The 15174-nt window shown below is 45.5% G+C and overlaps 1 protein-coding gene across 1 annotated transcript in view; it reads left to right on the forward strand.

Moving 5' to 3' along the window:
* Positions 1-15174, forward strand: part of LOC111968948 (MAM domain-containing glycosylphosphatidylinositol anchor protein 2) — a 249599-nt gene that overhangs the window by 183297 nt on the left and 51128 nt on the right. Inside the window, exon 10 of the mRNA XM_023994932.3 lies at positions 4791-4939. Coding sequence (XP_023850700.1) covers positions 4791-4939 — 149 coding nt within the window. The remainder of the gene's footprint in view (positions 1-4790; positions 4940-15174) is intronic.

A 15174-nucleotide genomic window follows, 5' to 3' on the forward strand; every position in this document is an offset into this window, starting at 1 on the left:
AGTAACATTGCTGCGGTAGTGGCTGGTAATGAATCTCTAGCATAGCAGTAACATTGCTGCGGTAGTGGCTGGTAATGAATCTGCTAGCATAGCAGTAACATTGCTGCGGTAGTGGCTGGTAATGATCTCTAGCATAGCAGTAACATTGCTGCGGTAGTGGCTGGTAATGAATCTCTAGCATAGCAGTAACATTGCTGCGGTAGTGGCTGGTAATGAATCTCTAGCATAGCAGTAACATTGCTGCGGTAGTGGCTGGTAATGAATCTCTAGCATAGCGAACATTGCTGCGGTAGTGGCTGGTAATGAATCTCTAGCTAAGCAGTAACATTGCTGCGGTAGTGTGGTAATGAATCTCTAGCATAGCAGTAACATTGCTGCGGTAGTGGTGGTAATGAATCTCTAGCATAGCAGTAACATTGCTGCGGTAGTGCTGGAATGAATCTCTAGCATAGCAGTAACATTGCTGCGGTAGTGGCTGGTAATGAATCTTGCATAGCAGTAACATTGCTGCGGTAGTGGCTGGTAATGAATCTCTAGCATAGCAGTAACATTGCTGCGGTAGTGGCTGGTAATGAATCTTAGCATAGCAGTAACATTGCTGCGGTAGTGGCTGGTAATGAATCTCTAGCATAGCAGTAACATTGCTGCGGTAGTGGCTGGTAATGAATCTCTAGCATAGCAGTAACATTGCTGCGGTAGTGGCTGGTAATGAATCTCTAGCATAGCAGTAACATTGCTGCGGTAGTGGCTGGTAATGAATCTCTAGCATAGCAGTAACATTGCTGCGGTAGTGGCTGGTAATGAACGTTTGACAAGAGGACAGCTTCACATTTCTGAGGAGTTGGTTGTGAAATATTGATGACGGGGGTAACTGTGAGGCTGGACTCTGCTGTAGCAGCAGCTCAGCTCTCCACCCACGGAAAAATGTGGCTTCACGTCCCAGTTACCAAAGACCAAAGCCTTACTTAAGCCATGGTTCCCATCCCTCATATCAGCCTTACCAATAGGCTCTGGATAAGAGTGTCTGCTAAATGACTAAAATGTAAAGATATCAGATATCGTCTGTTTTACCATACGTGAAGTTATTTGTAACACCCACTGTATAACCATGTAGAGTTCAGAGTGTGTGTAGTACCTCTGTTTGGACAGGTACTGTGTGTGTGTTGTGTGTGTGTGGTGTGTGTTGTGTGTGTGTGGTGTGTGTGGTGTGTGTGTGTGTGTGTGTGTGTGTGTGTTGTGTGTGTGTTGTGTGTGTGTGTGTGTGTTGTGTGTGTGTGTGTGTGTGTGTGTGGTGGACAGGTAAGTTAGACTGGAGTGGTAAGCTACACCACCACCTGGTGACCTTTCGTCTGTGTGGCTAAAGTAGGGGTCAGATGGGAGGGGGTCGTATGGGAGGGGTCAGATGGGAGAGGTCACTCCGGGTCCAGTCCCTGCTGAGTCTAATCTTGTAGCTTATAAAACTGGACAGTTTTATCRCAAATCTCTTCATTCATAGACTCAATAATGGACACTCTTACTGACAGTTGTGGCTGCTTTGCGTGATGTATTGTTGTCTCTACCTTCTTGCCCTTTGTGCTGTTGTCTGTGCCCAATAATGTTTGTACCATGTTTTGTGCTGCTACCATGTTGTGTTGCTACCATGTTGTGTTGCTACCATGTTGTGTTGCTACCATGTTGTGTTGCTACCATGTTGTTGTTGTGTTGCTACCATGTTGTGTTGCTACCATGTTGTTGTTGTGTTTCTACCATGTTGTTGTTTTCATGTTGTGTTGCTACCTTGCTGTGTTGTCATGTGTTGGTGCCATGCTGTGTTGTCATGTGTTGGTGCCATGCTATGTTGTTGTCTTAGGTGTCTCTTTATGTAGTGTTGTGTTGTCTCTCTTGTCGTGATCTCTGTTTTGTCCTATATTTTTATTTCATTTATTTGTATTTTTAATCCCTGCCCACGTCCTCGCAGGAGGCCTTTTGCCTTTTGGTAGGCCGTCTTTGTAAATAAGAATTTGTTCTTATTAACTGACTTGTTAAATAAATACAGGTTAAATATTATTATTTTTAAATACAATAGAAAGAAAGAAATAGCCAATATGCTTTCAAGTGCTTCTCTCTGAAGTCATACTCCCATTGATCTCAATGACTTTGTGGTCATCATCGTGTGACTGTTATAAAGGCATCCATAGACTGTGTTGTGACTTCAGACAACACATCCATGTATACAGTGAGTATTACATTCTTACTTATAGACTATACATTCCGTCTACAAACAACACATCCAGGTTTTCATTGTAAATTATAGATGGGAGATGGATGATTTTAGGTAACTTTGTTTTCTTTCAATCACACAAAGTCTGGAATTATATTGACCTAGCTGGCATCAAGCGAGATCAAATATTTGTTTTTAGTAAAAGTTTTTTTTTTTAATTGTGTTGTATCATGACTCATTGTTTTTTTTATTTAACCAGGCAAGTCAGTTAAGAACACATTCTTAATTACAATGACGGCCTAGGAACAATGGGTTAACTGCCTTGTTCAGGGGCAGAACGACAGATTTTACCTTGTCAGCTCAGGGATTTGATCTAGCAACCTTTCGGTTACTGGCCCAACACTCTAACCACTAGGCTACCTGCTGATATATGAGATATTAGATATTAATGTCACATCATGTCAAGATATGAAACGGGATTTCATCTAACTCACATAGCTAGAATGATTCATCTAACTCCATAGCTAGAATGATTCATCTTATTCACATACTGTAGCTAGAATGATTCATCTAATTCACATAGCTAGAATGATTCATCTAACTCAACGAGCTACAGTAGAATGATTAATCTAACTCACATAGCTTAGAATGATTCATGTAACACACATAGCCAGAATGATTCATTTAACTCACATAGCTATAATGAGTCATTAACTAACATAGCTAGAATGATTCATCTAACTCACATTGCTGAATGATTCATCTAACTCACATAGCTAGAATGATTCATCTAACTCACATAGCTAGAATGATTCATCTACCTCACATAGCTAGAATGATTCATCTAACTCACATTGCTAGAATGATTCATTTTACTCACATAGCTAGAATGATTCATCTAACTCAACGAGCTACAGTAGAATGATTCATCTAACTCAACGAGCTACAGTAGAATGATTCATCTAACTCACATAGCTAGAATGATTCATGTAACACACATAGCCAGAATGATTCATTTAACTCACATAGCTATAATGAGTCAATGAACTAACATTGCTAGAATGATTCATCTAACTCACATAGCTAGAATGATTCATCTAACTCACATAGCTAGAATGATTTCATCTAACTCGCATTGCTAGAATGATTCATCTAACTCACATAGCGTTCATCCACCTCTGGCCTGCTCGCCTCCCTACCTCTGAGGAAGTACAGTTCCCGCTCAGCCCAGTCAAAACTGTTCGCTGCTCTGGCACCCCAATGGTGGAACAAACTCCCTCACGACGCCAGGTCAGCGGAGTCAATCACCACCTTCCGGAGACACCTGAAACCCCACCTCTTTAAGGAATACCTAGGATAGGATAAAGTAATCCCTCTAACCCCCCCCCCACCTTAAAAGAGTTAGATGCACTATTGTAAAGTGGTTGTTCCACTGGATATCATAAGGTGAATCACCAATTTGTTAAGTCGCTCTGGATAAGAGCGTCTGCTAAATGACTTAAATGTAAATGTATAGCTAGAATGATTCATCTAACTCACATAGCTAGAATGATTCTCAATCTAACTCACATAGCTAGAATGATTCATCTAACTCACATAGCTAGAATGATTCATCTAACCACATAGCTAGAATGATTTCATCTAACTCACATAGCTAGAATGATTCATCTAACTCACATAGCTAGAATGATTCATCTAACTCACATAGCTAGAATGATTCATCTAACTCACATTGCTAGAATGATTCATCTAACTCACATTGCTTGAATGATTCATCTAACTCACATTGCTAATGAATGATTAATTTAACTCACATTGCTAGAATGATTCATCTAACTCACATAGCTAGAATGATTCATCAACTCACATTGCTAGAATGATTCATCTAACTCACATTAGCTAGAATGATTTCATCTAACTCACATTGCTAGAATGATTCATCTAACTCACATAGCTAGAATGATTCATTTAACTCACATAGCTGGAATGTGAGACGCTGATATGTTGTTGTATCACGACTCGCTGTAACATCAAATATATGTGATAGATAGACCGCTCCTCAATGTCACATTAACGTCTGCTTTGGACTAATCCATTACCCTGTGTGTTAATAGGCACACTCTAAAGCTCCTGTGCACCTCTTCCTGCTTGTCTAGTAACAAGTTAGGTTTTCAAGAACGAGACAGGTCTTTTTTCGCTAAGCTGTTTTTCCATGGCTTGTCAGCTTTTAGCTCTCTTCTTCTCGACTGCGTAGTTTTGTGTCAGTGCGTTCTTTGAACCACTGGGTTTCTTTCTGCATGTTCTATTTGTGGGCAGCATTGGGAAAAGTAAAGCTTCAATGCTACAGCAACAGTGCTCTTCATATATATATCCACAAGAAGACATGTTTAGCTGTAGAAGAGTACGGTGCACCAACAGATTGAGGCTGTTCTGAGTGCATATGGGGGTGGTYCAACTCAATATTAGGAAGGTGTCCTTTACCGTTTAGTATACTCGGTGTATACTGAGTAGGTCTGCAATAGGACAAATAGAAGCGCCCACACACACAGCCCATGCTAAAACCAGTCTGCTTTTATTTTCTTTGTTACAGGGAGGGCCTATGCCCCAGAGTTCTACTATGACACGTACAGTGCGTTGTGGCAGAACCGGCCCAGGGTCTACGGCTTCAAGCTACAGTGGACCCAGCAGAACCCGCTGTCTGTGGACCGCATCGTGGCCTACCGACTGGGGATCAAACAGGTGAGCGGGGACAGTTAGGCCTTCACCTTGACTTTTCATGCTCTAGGTTTTGTCAGTTTCACCTTTTAAGGTCTACTTTTGTCTCAAAGGCGAGAGCAATTATCTGTAYAACACAGTACTTCCTCATTCGGTTGTCACCCATGAGAGTGAATKAGGTTTTGTCATTCTAGCCAAGTAGTGACTTTGACAGTATTCATTGCAGAAAATGCCCTTATTTTGCAGTATTTAAAAATTTTTGCAGAAAGAGATTAACACCAAGAAGATACTGTAGTCATTGCAGAAATATGATCCTGAGACCTAACATATTCCATCCTGCTAAAGCCTGTGCATGATGTACTTGTGAAGACATTAGAATTTGTCCTTTCTGACTGTGGGTGGCATTCTGCTGTTGGGGGTCACCCCCCCCCCCCCCCTTCAAGACGACCAGAGGAAACTAGCAGAAAGCATTTCATTCCTTTAAAGCAACCCCCACCCTCCTTGTCTGTGGTGTTCCGGTTAGGGATGGCATTCCGTTTGCCGTCTTCTCCGTTCACCATTCCTTCTCCCTCACCTTCAGCACTGTCAGCGCACAGCTGGAATGACAGAGTCCTCAGCCACTTCTAATGGTATCACACGGTGTGATTTATTCCCCGTCAGGTTTGTCATTGCCTGGTCGCCACCCACCGGCGCTCAAAGTCAACACTAAGTCAAATAAAAACATGAAACTAATTTGTTCCATTCTATTTTTATATTTGTTTATTTTTCCTGATTTATTTGGAAACAAACTTCCCAGTCTTGCATGCTGTTAGTCATCACTGCAGGGTYCTGAGGACATTTAGACTTTTATTTGATTTATTTATTTAGGTTCTGTGTACACGTCAGGTGTTCTGCCCAGTGGTTCCACATATTGGGGTCGACTTTCTCTCACACGACACGCTCAGCGATATTTTCAGCACAGTGAAGCACATTTTCACTGGCTGCACAGATTCTTTCAGACTCGCAGGACTGTTTTTAAAACACTCGAGCCGGGTGTCTTTTCACCTGGGGGGGGGGGGGTGCATCTGTATCTGTATCAGCTCCGTTCTGAATGAGACACTTGTGTTTATTCGCCACTTGGCATTGTGACAAAGCAGCTATTGTTTCTCAGTTCCTTCTTCTTGCTAGGTCTGCATAGGAAAAGGGACTTGACTGTCGTTGCTATATAAGAATCAGCAACATAGCAGACACCTGGCTAAGAGCAGGAGGTGAAGGAGAGGAGGAGGATYGGAGGGGGGAAGAAAGAACAGGAAAGGAGTGAGGGCAAGAAACTAATTAACAACTTCACCCAGAGGGGAAGAGCTGCCCAAATAAGATAAGGTGTTCAGTGAGGAACCAGTGATGGAATTCGCTGGAACAGAGGTTAGCTGTGTGGGCCGTGATTACATGTGCGTGAGACGCGTCTGAAAACCACACAGCCAGCATCTGTCAGTGGGGGAGGAGAGGTGGCTGCTGGGTAAAAAGAAGACAAGCCGTGATGGACTCTTTCAGACTCATCACATTGCAGGTGCCCGGTTGTCACTGTCTCTGTCAGCCCCTTTCATGTTTAATGGATAACGCTCTCTGACCGGCTGTGTTTTGCGACGGTAGCACATTATCTAGAGCTTTTATTGTGCTTGTCTTTGCCAGGTTCAGTACAGTGGTTTCCTGGATGAGGCCCATCCATCATGGAGGCATGGCTGGTCACTGCTCTCTCCTCTCTGCCTGGATTTGGTACCTGCTGTTCCCCTCACTCCTCCTCTCCTCCTTTCTGCCTGGCTGGTCACTCCTCCCCTCTGCTCTCTCTCTCTCTTTTTTCTCTCTCTCTCGCTCTCCTCTCTCTCTTTCTCTTTCTCGCTCCTCTCTCTCTCTCTCTCTCTCTCTCTTTCTCTTTCTCGCTTCTCTCTCTCCGATCCCTCATTATCTCTCTCTCTCTTGCTCTCTCTCCGATTCCTCTCTACTTCTCTCGCTCTCTGCTATAGCTCTCTCTCTCTTTTCTGTTCAGTGGCTCACGCATGACATTTCCAGGACACCAGCCTGCATGGGGTTTAACTTAACCCTCCTCAGGGCAGACTGGACTGGCTGCAGAGTTAAGTTCAACTCTCCTAGTGGGTGGTGGGTGTAGTGTGTGTGTGTTGTGTGTGTGTGTGTGTGTGTGTGTGTGTGTGTGTGTGTGTGTGTGTGTGTGTGTGTGTGTGTGTGTGTGTGTGTGTGTGTGTGTTGTGTGTGTGTGTGTGTGTGTGGTGGTGTGTGTGTGTGTGTGTGTGTGTGTGTGTGTGTGTGTGTGTGTGTGTGTGTGTGTGTGTGTGTGTGTGTAAATCCAATCATTTGCCAAAATGACAGATAACAAGTCCTATTGTTTGAGCAGAATCAGTCTGCTATTATTCTGTCTATATTGTGTGTCGTTTAATAGTGTTGTTTTGATGAATAATGAAACTCTCCTTTCACTTTTTAATCACTTCCACCATTCCAACATCATGGCTTTGGCATCACGGACACAAGACGCTTTACATAGTGAGGAAATCATACAGTATAGCTACCTCGATGATGAGACGCTGCCATTATTATACTCAGTGGTCCAAGGACATGCTGATTCATTCTTCTAGTTATTAGCGGAACGATAACAGAGTAACTTCAGCTGGGGGGGATTTGGTGTTGGCAGAGACTGGGATAAGTAAGCCTATGTATCGCTATCTTCCGTTCTCATCGTTGATAACAGAAGCTGATCAGATACCAGATGGGTCAAGCCGTTTGGGGGTTTGGGGATTATCCCAGGCTACTTAGAAGGGTTGCAATTATATGGCCCCGGTGTTACAGCAAGTAGGAAGTAGCATCCCGTTCAGTCATTCTGAGGAWGAAAGGGAGGGAGAGACGGTGAGGAGGAGGGAGGTAGGGGGATAACATCCTCCGTCACGCTCTCTCTCCATGCTCCCTCTCTTTTAGTTAGGGGGCCCAGAGGTGTAGCCTCGTTCCGCCCCTCACTCCTGCTGATGATAGGATGGGAGCCCCCTCGGTGTCCTGATGTTGGCTTTTTCCGATCGGGCGACCATGCAGGACGCCCTTATCTAATCGTGCACCCCGTATACGCCTCCGATTCCCGTGCCCCCATACTGTTTATCCGCTTAATTTCATCAATGGTGACTTCTCTTCCATCTCTCTCTCTCCCGACCTATCTCTCTCTCTCCCGACCTATCTCTCTCTCTCCTCCTCGCTCTCTCTCCCTATTTCTCTCTCTTTCCAACTCTCTCTCCCTCTCTCTCCCTATTTATCTCTCTCCCTCTCTCTCTCTCTCTCCCTTTTTCTCTATCTACCTATTTCTCTCTGTTTCCAACGGTTTCTCTCTTTCTCCCTATTTCTCTCCTTCCCAACACCCCATTCTCAGAATCTCACCCAGGCTGATATTTGACACATGACTGCTAACAGCGTATTAAACTCTTGACAGCTCAGCGGACTTCGCCTCGACTTCACACATCGTGACGTCTTGCTAAGTATAATAGTCGAGGCGGTCGTTCTCTCGTTAAGTACCTGCAKTTCATCTAGCATGTTAACAAGGCCATGTGTGACAACTAATTCACACTCCCCTTTACAACATTCACTCCCCCAGTTAGAGTTGGAAGTACTCGTACAATATCCGTGTCACAAACCGCTTTTCTTGTCCTTGCCGTACCTAATAGGGTTACATAGCCTATTACAATATGTTCACATACGTATTTACATTGTAGAATAATAGTGAAGACATCAAAACTATGYAATAACACATATGGAATCATGTAGTAACCCAAAAAGTTTTAAACAAATCAAAATATATTTCATATTYAAGATTCTTCAAAGTAGCCACCCTTTGCCTTTGACAGCTTTGCAAGCTCTTGGCATTCTCTCAACCAGCTTCACCTGGAATGCTTTTCCAACAATCTTAAAMGAGTTCCCACATATGTTGAGCACTTGTTGGCTGCTTTTCCTTAAGTACCTTACTGTGATTGTTTTCAATTAAAATGGTCAAGAATAGCTTATTAGCAAAAAATATATACTTAAGCAAGAATTTTGCTAAGACTGTCTAGTAGTGGTCTGAGTGAGGGGCCTAATGGGAGGGATATGTAACCTGAAAACTAGCTGTTATTGGCAGAGAGAAAACTCCTGGTGATGTCGCCAGGCGGTCCAAAACCCCAAAACAAGTTGAAATTTCAGGCGGTCTTTTCTAACAGCTCTTACACAAAAAGGGTATTATCATAATTTTCAACATTTCACAGTATTACTCCAACCTCATGGTGTGGAAATATATAAAACACAGGAAAATCACAACCCTACTGCCGACAACTCTACTGCTGACAACTCTACTCCCGACAAAACCATACTGCAGACAAAACCCTACTGCCGACAAAACCCTACTCTCGACAAAACCCTACTGCCGACAACTCTACTGATGGGACAACTCTACTGCTGACAACTCTACTGCTGACAACTCTACTGCCGACAACCTTACTGCCGACAACCCTACTGCCGACAACCCTACTGCCGGACAACCCTACTGCCGGGACAACTCTTACTCCGGACAACTCTAATGCTGACAACTCTTACTTCGCTGATCAACTCTACTGCGACCAACTATCCTACTGCCGACAACTTACTTGCCGACAAGCCTCTACTCCCGACAACGTTCACTGCCGACAACCCTACTGCCGACAACTCTACTGCCGACAACCCTACAGCCGACAACCCTACTGCCGACAACTCTACTTTGGCGACAACTACAGCCGACAACTCTACTGCCGACAACTCTACTGCCGACAACGTTACTGCCGACAACCCTACTGCGACAACTCTACTGCGACAACCCTTACTCCGACGAAACTCTACTGCCGACAACTCTGACTGCCGACAGGCCCTACTGCCGACAACCCTACTGCCGACAACCCTACTGCCGACAACCTACGTGCCGACAACTCTACTCCCGACAACCTTAACTGCCGACAACCTACCTGCCGACAACCCTACTGCCGATAACCCTACTGCCGACAACCCTACTGCCGACAACCCTACAGCCGACAACTCTACTGCCGACAACCTTATGCCGACAACCCTACTGCCGACAACCCTACTGCGACACACCCTACTGCCGACAAACCCTACTGCCGAACAACTCTACTGCTGACAACTCTACTTGCTGACAACTCTACTGCCGACAACCTTACTGCCGACAACCCTACTGCCGACAACCCTACTGCCGACAACCCTACTGCCGGGACAACTCTACTGCCGGGACAACTCTAATGCTGACAACTCTACTGCTGACAACTCTACTGCCGACAACTCTACTGCCGACAACTCTACTGCCGACAACTCTACTGCGACAACGTTACTGCCGACAACCCTACTGCCGACAACTCTACTGCGACAACCCTACAGCCGACAACCCTACTGCCGACAACTCTACTGCGACAACGTTACTTTGCCGACAACTCTACTGCCGACAACTCTACTGCCGACAACGTTACTTGCCGGACAACCCTACTGCCGACAACTCTACTGCGAAACCCTACTGCCGACAACCCTACTGCCGACAACTCTACTGCCGACAACTCTACTGCCGACAGCCCTACTGCCGACAACCCTACTGCCGACAACCCTACTGCCGACAACCCTACTGCCGACAACTCTACTCCCGACAACCTTACTGCCGACAACCCTACTGCGACAACCTACTGCCACAACCCTACTGCCGACAACCCTACAGCCGACAACTCTACTGCCGACAACCTTACTGCCGACAACCCTACTGCCGACAACCCTACTTGCCGACAACCCTACTGCCGACAACCCTACTGCCGACAAACTCTACTGTACAACTCTACTGCTGACCAACTCTACTGCGACACCTTACTGCCGACAACCCTACTGCCGACAACCCTACTGCCGACAACCCTACTGCCGACAACCCTACTGCCGGGACAACTCTACTGCCGGGACAACTCAATGCTGACAACTCTACTGCTGACAACTCTACTGCCGACAACTCTACTGCCGACAACTCTACTGCCGACAACTCTACTGCCGACAACGTTACTGCCGACAACCCTACTGCCGACAACTCTACTGCGACAACCCTACACCGACAACCCTACTGCCGACAACTCTACTGCCGACAACGTTACTGCCGACAACTCTACTGCCGACAACTCTAACTGCCGACAACGTTACTGCCGACAACCTACTGCCGACAACCTACTGCCGACAACCCTACTGCCGACAACCATACTGCCGACAACTCTACTTGCGACAACCCTACTGCCGACAACTTACTGCCGACAAACCCTTACTGCCACAACCCTACTGCCGACAACCGCTACTGCCGACAACCCTACTGCCGACAAACTCTACTGCCGACAACCCTACTGCCGACAACTCTACTGCCGAACAACCCTACTGCCGACAACCCCCATACTGCCGACAACCTACTGCCGACAACCCTACTGCCGACAACTCCTACTGCCGACAAACCCTACTGCCGACAACCCTACTGCCGACAACTCTACTGCCGACAACCCTACTGCCGACAACTCTACTGCGACAACCCTACTGCGACAACCCTACTGCCGACAACTCTACTGCCGACAACCCTTACTGCCGACAACTCTACTGCGACAACCTACTGCCGACAACTACTGCCGAACCTACTGCCGACAACCCTACTGCCGACAACTCTACTGCGACAACCCTACTCCCGACAAACTCTACTGCCGACAACCCTACTGCCGACACCTCTGCCGACAACCCTACTGCGACACTCTACTGATGGACAACCCTACTGCCGACAACCTACTGCGACAACCCTTACTGCCGACAACCCTACTGCCGACAACCCTACTCCCGACAACTCTACTGCCGACAACTCTACTGCCACAACCCACTGCCGACAACCTCTGCCGACAACCCTACTGCCGAAACCTTACTGCCGACAACTCTACTGCCGACAACTCTACTGCCGACAACCCTACTGCCGACAACCCTACTGCCGACAACCCTACTGCCGACAACAAACCTTACTGCGACAACCCTACTGCCGACAACCCTACTGCCGACAACTCTACTGATGGGACAACTCTACTGCCGACAACCCTACTGCGACAACTCTACTGCCGACAACCCTACTCCGACAACTCTATGCCGACAACCTACTGCCGACAACTCTACTGCCGACAACCCTACTCCCGACAACCCTACTGCCGACAACCCTACTGCCGACAACCCTGCTGCCGACAACTCTACTGCCGACAACCCTACTGCCGACAACCCTACTGCGACAACTTCTTACTGCCGACAACCCTACTGCCGAAACTCTACTGCCGACAACCCTACTGCCGAACAACCCTACTGCCGACAACTCTACTGCCGACAACCTACTGGCCGACAACCCTACTGCCGACAACCCTACTGCTACAAGCTTTCGACATAAAATAAAGGAGGACTCTGTGTTCATACGTCCTGACACAGCATAGAGGAGAAATGCAACAGCCAAGTCGCCCGGTGTTTCCCCGCCTTGGCCTCGAGTGCTCACAGCTTAGTCGTCAGCCTCGCCGTTATCAGCCTTCTTCATCATCACAGACTGACTGTACGTTCGCCGTCATGTCAGTAATCGCGTGAAGGAGGAAACAATAGAGTATTGGTCAAACAGATTAGAACTAACTCAAGGCTAATTGGTGCTGTTTGAATTATTTAGTGATGTGTTTGCTGCGTCCGAGAGAGAGGCCTTGGATTGAATTCTCCCCAGATTATTATTTACTCAGAGTAAATAATTTCCCCCTGGTCTCCGGTGGATTTGAGGACGAGCTGCTGTATCCTGATGAATCGCAGAGGAGGAAAGTGAGAGACAAGAGGATGAGGAAATTCCATGAGAAGGAATCTCTCTCTTCTCTCTCTTTCTCTCTCTATCTCCCTCTCCCTTTCTGTCTGTTTTTCTCTTCTCTCTCTTTCTCTTTATCTCCCTCTCCCTTTCTGTCTGTTTTTCTCTTCTTTTCTCTCTCTTTCTCTCATCTCTCTTCTCTCTCCCGCTTTCTCCCTTCTCTTTTTCTCCCTCATTCTTGTTCTGGTTCTCTCCCTTTTATCTGTTTTTCTCTTTTCTTCTCTCTCTCTTTCTTTCTCTTTCTCGCTCTCTCTTTTTCTCTCATTCTCTCACTCTCTTCCCTCTCTTTCTTCCTCTGTCTCTTTCTCTCTTCTATTCTCWKCCTCTCTCCTCCTTTCTACAACAGGATTTGGCATGATGATGGCATGAATGAGAAGTGAGGCTCGTTGCCATGGCAACACAATTTTACCTCCAACAGGCAACATACATTGCTTAGCAGAATACAAAAAGGGGCAGAGCAGAATGTGAGGGAATAGTTTKGTTTATTCATTTGACTATTTTAAAACAAGCACACATAAAAATAGAAAKATACATACATGTACAATAAAGGGGGATACCTAGTCAGTTGTCCAAATGAACGTATTCAACTGAAATGTGTCTTCCGCACTTAAAGCAACCCCTCTGAAATTCTACCTTAATTGACATCCACGGCACCCGGGGAATACTGCCTGGCTCAGGAGCAGATTTTTACCTTGTCAGCCCTGGGATTCGATCTAGCAACCTTTTGGTTASTGGCCCAATGCTCTAACCACTAGGCTACCTAATCTCAGTATCAATCAAAAGTTTGGACACACATTATTTATTCAAGTGTTTTTCTTTATTTTTACAATTTTCTACATTGTAGGATAATAGTGAAGGCATCAGAACTTTGAAATAACAAATAACAAAGTGTTAAACAAATCAAAATATATTTTATATGTTAGATTCTTCAAAGTAGCCACCCTTTGCCTTGATGACWGCTCTGCACACTCTTGGCATTCTCTCAAACAGCTTCACCTGGAATGCTTTTCCAACAGTCTTGAAHGAGTTCCCACATATGCTGAGCGCTTGTTGGCTGCTTTTCATTCACTCTGCGATCCAACTCATCCCAAACCATCTCAATTGGGTTGAGGTCAGTTTATTGTGGAGGCCAGGTCATCTGATGCAGCACTCCATCACTCTCCTTCTTGGTCAAATAGCCCTAACACYGCCTGGAGGTGTGTTGGGTCATTTTTCTGTTGAAAATCAAATGATAGTCCCACCAAGCTCAAACCAGATGGGATGGCGTATCGCAGCAGAATGCTGTGGTAGTCATGCTGGTTAAGTGTGCCTTGAATTCTAAATAAATCCCTGACAGTGTCACCAGCAAAGCACCCCCACACAATCACACCTCCTCCTCCATGCTTCACAGCAGCAAAGCACCATCACACCTCCTCCTCCATGCTTCACAGTGGAAACCACACATGTGGAGATCATCCGTTCACCTACTCTGCGTCTCACAAAGACACGGGGGTTGGAACCAAAAATCTAAAATCTGGACTCATCAGACCAAAGGACAGATTTCCACCAGTRTAATGTCCATTGCTCATGTTTCTTGGCCCAAGCAAGTCTCTTCTTCTTATTGGCGTCCTTAGTGGTTTCTTTGCAGCATTTCGACCATGAAGGCCTGATTTACYCAGTCTCCTCTGAACATTTGATGTTGAGATGTGTCTGTTACTTGAACACAGTGAAGCATTTATTGGGCTGCAATCTGAGGTGCAGTTAACTCTAATGAACTTATCCTCTGCATCAGAGGTAACTCTGGGTCTTCCTTTCCTGCGGCGGTCCTCATGATAGCCAGTTTCATCATAGCGCTTGATGGTTTTTGAGACTGCACTTGAAGAAACTTTCAAAGTTCTTGAAATGTTCCGTATTGACTGACCTTAATGTCTTAAAGTAATGATGGACTGTCGTTTCTCTTTGCTTATTTGAGCTGTTCTTGCCATAATATGGACTTGGTATTTTCCCAAATAGGGCTATCTTCTGTATAGCACACCTACCTTGACACAAAACAACTGACCTGCAAAGGGTGGCTACTTTGAAGAATCTAAAATCTAAAATATATTTTGAATTGTTTAAGACTTTTTTGGTTACTACATGATTCCATATGTGTTATTTCATAGTTTTAATGTCTTCACTATTATTCTACAATGTAGAAAATAGTACAAATAAAGAAAAACCCTTGAATGAGTACAGTAGGTGTMTCCAAACTTTTGACTGGTACTGTACTTCCACCTGTTTGGTGGATGACATGGCATTTTGTCTGACTGTGTATATKACCATACATGACATGATCAGTATGATCTATTCTCTCTCAGCATCTCTA

Source organism: Salvelinus sp. IW2-2015, linkage group LG9, assembly GCF_002910315.2.
Source record: "Salvelinus sp. IW2-2015 linkage group LG9, ASM291031v2, whole genome shotgun sequence".
NCBI lineage: Eukaryota > Metazoa > Chordata > Actinopteri > Salmoniformes > Salmonidae > Salvelinus > Salvelinus sp. IW2-2015.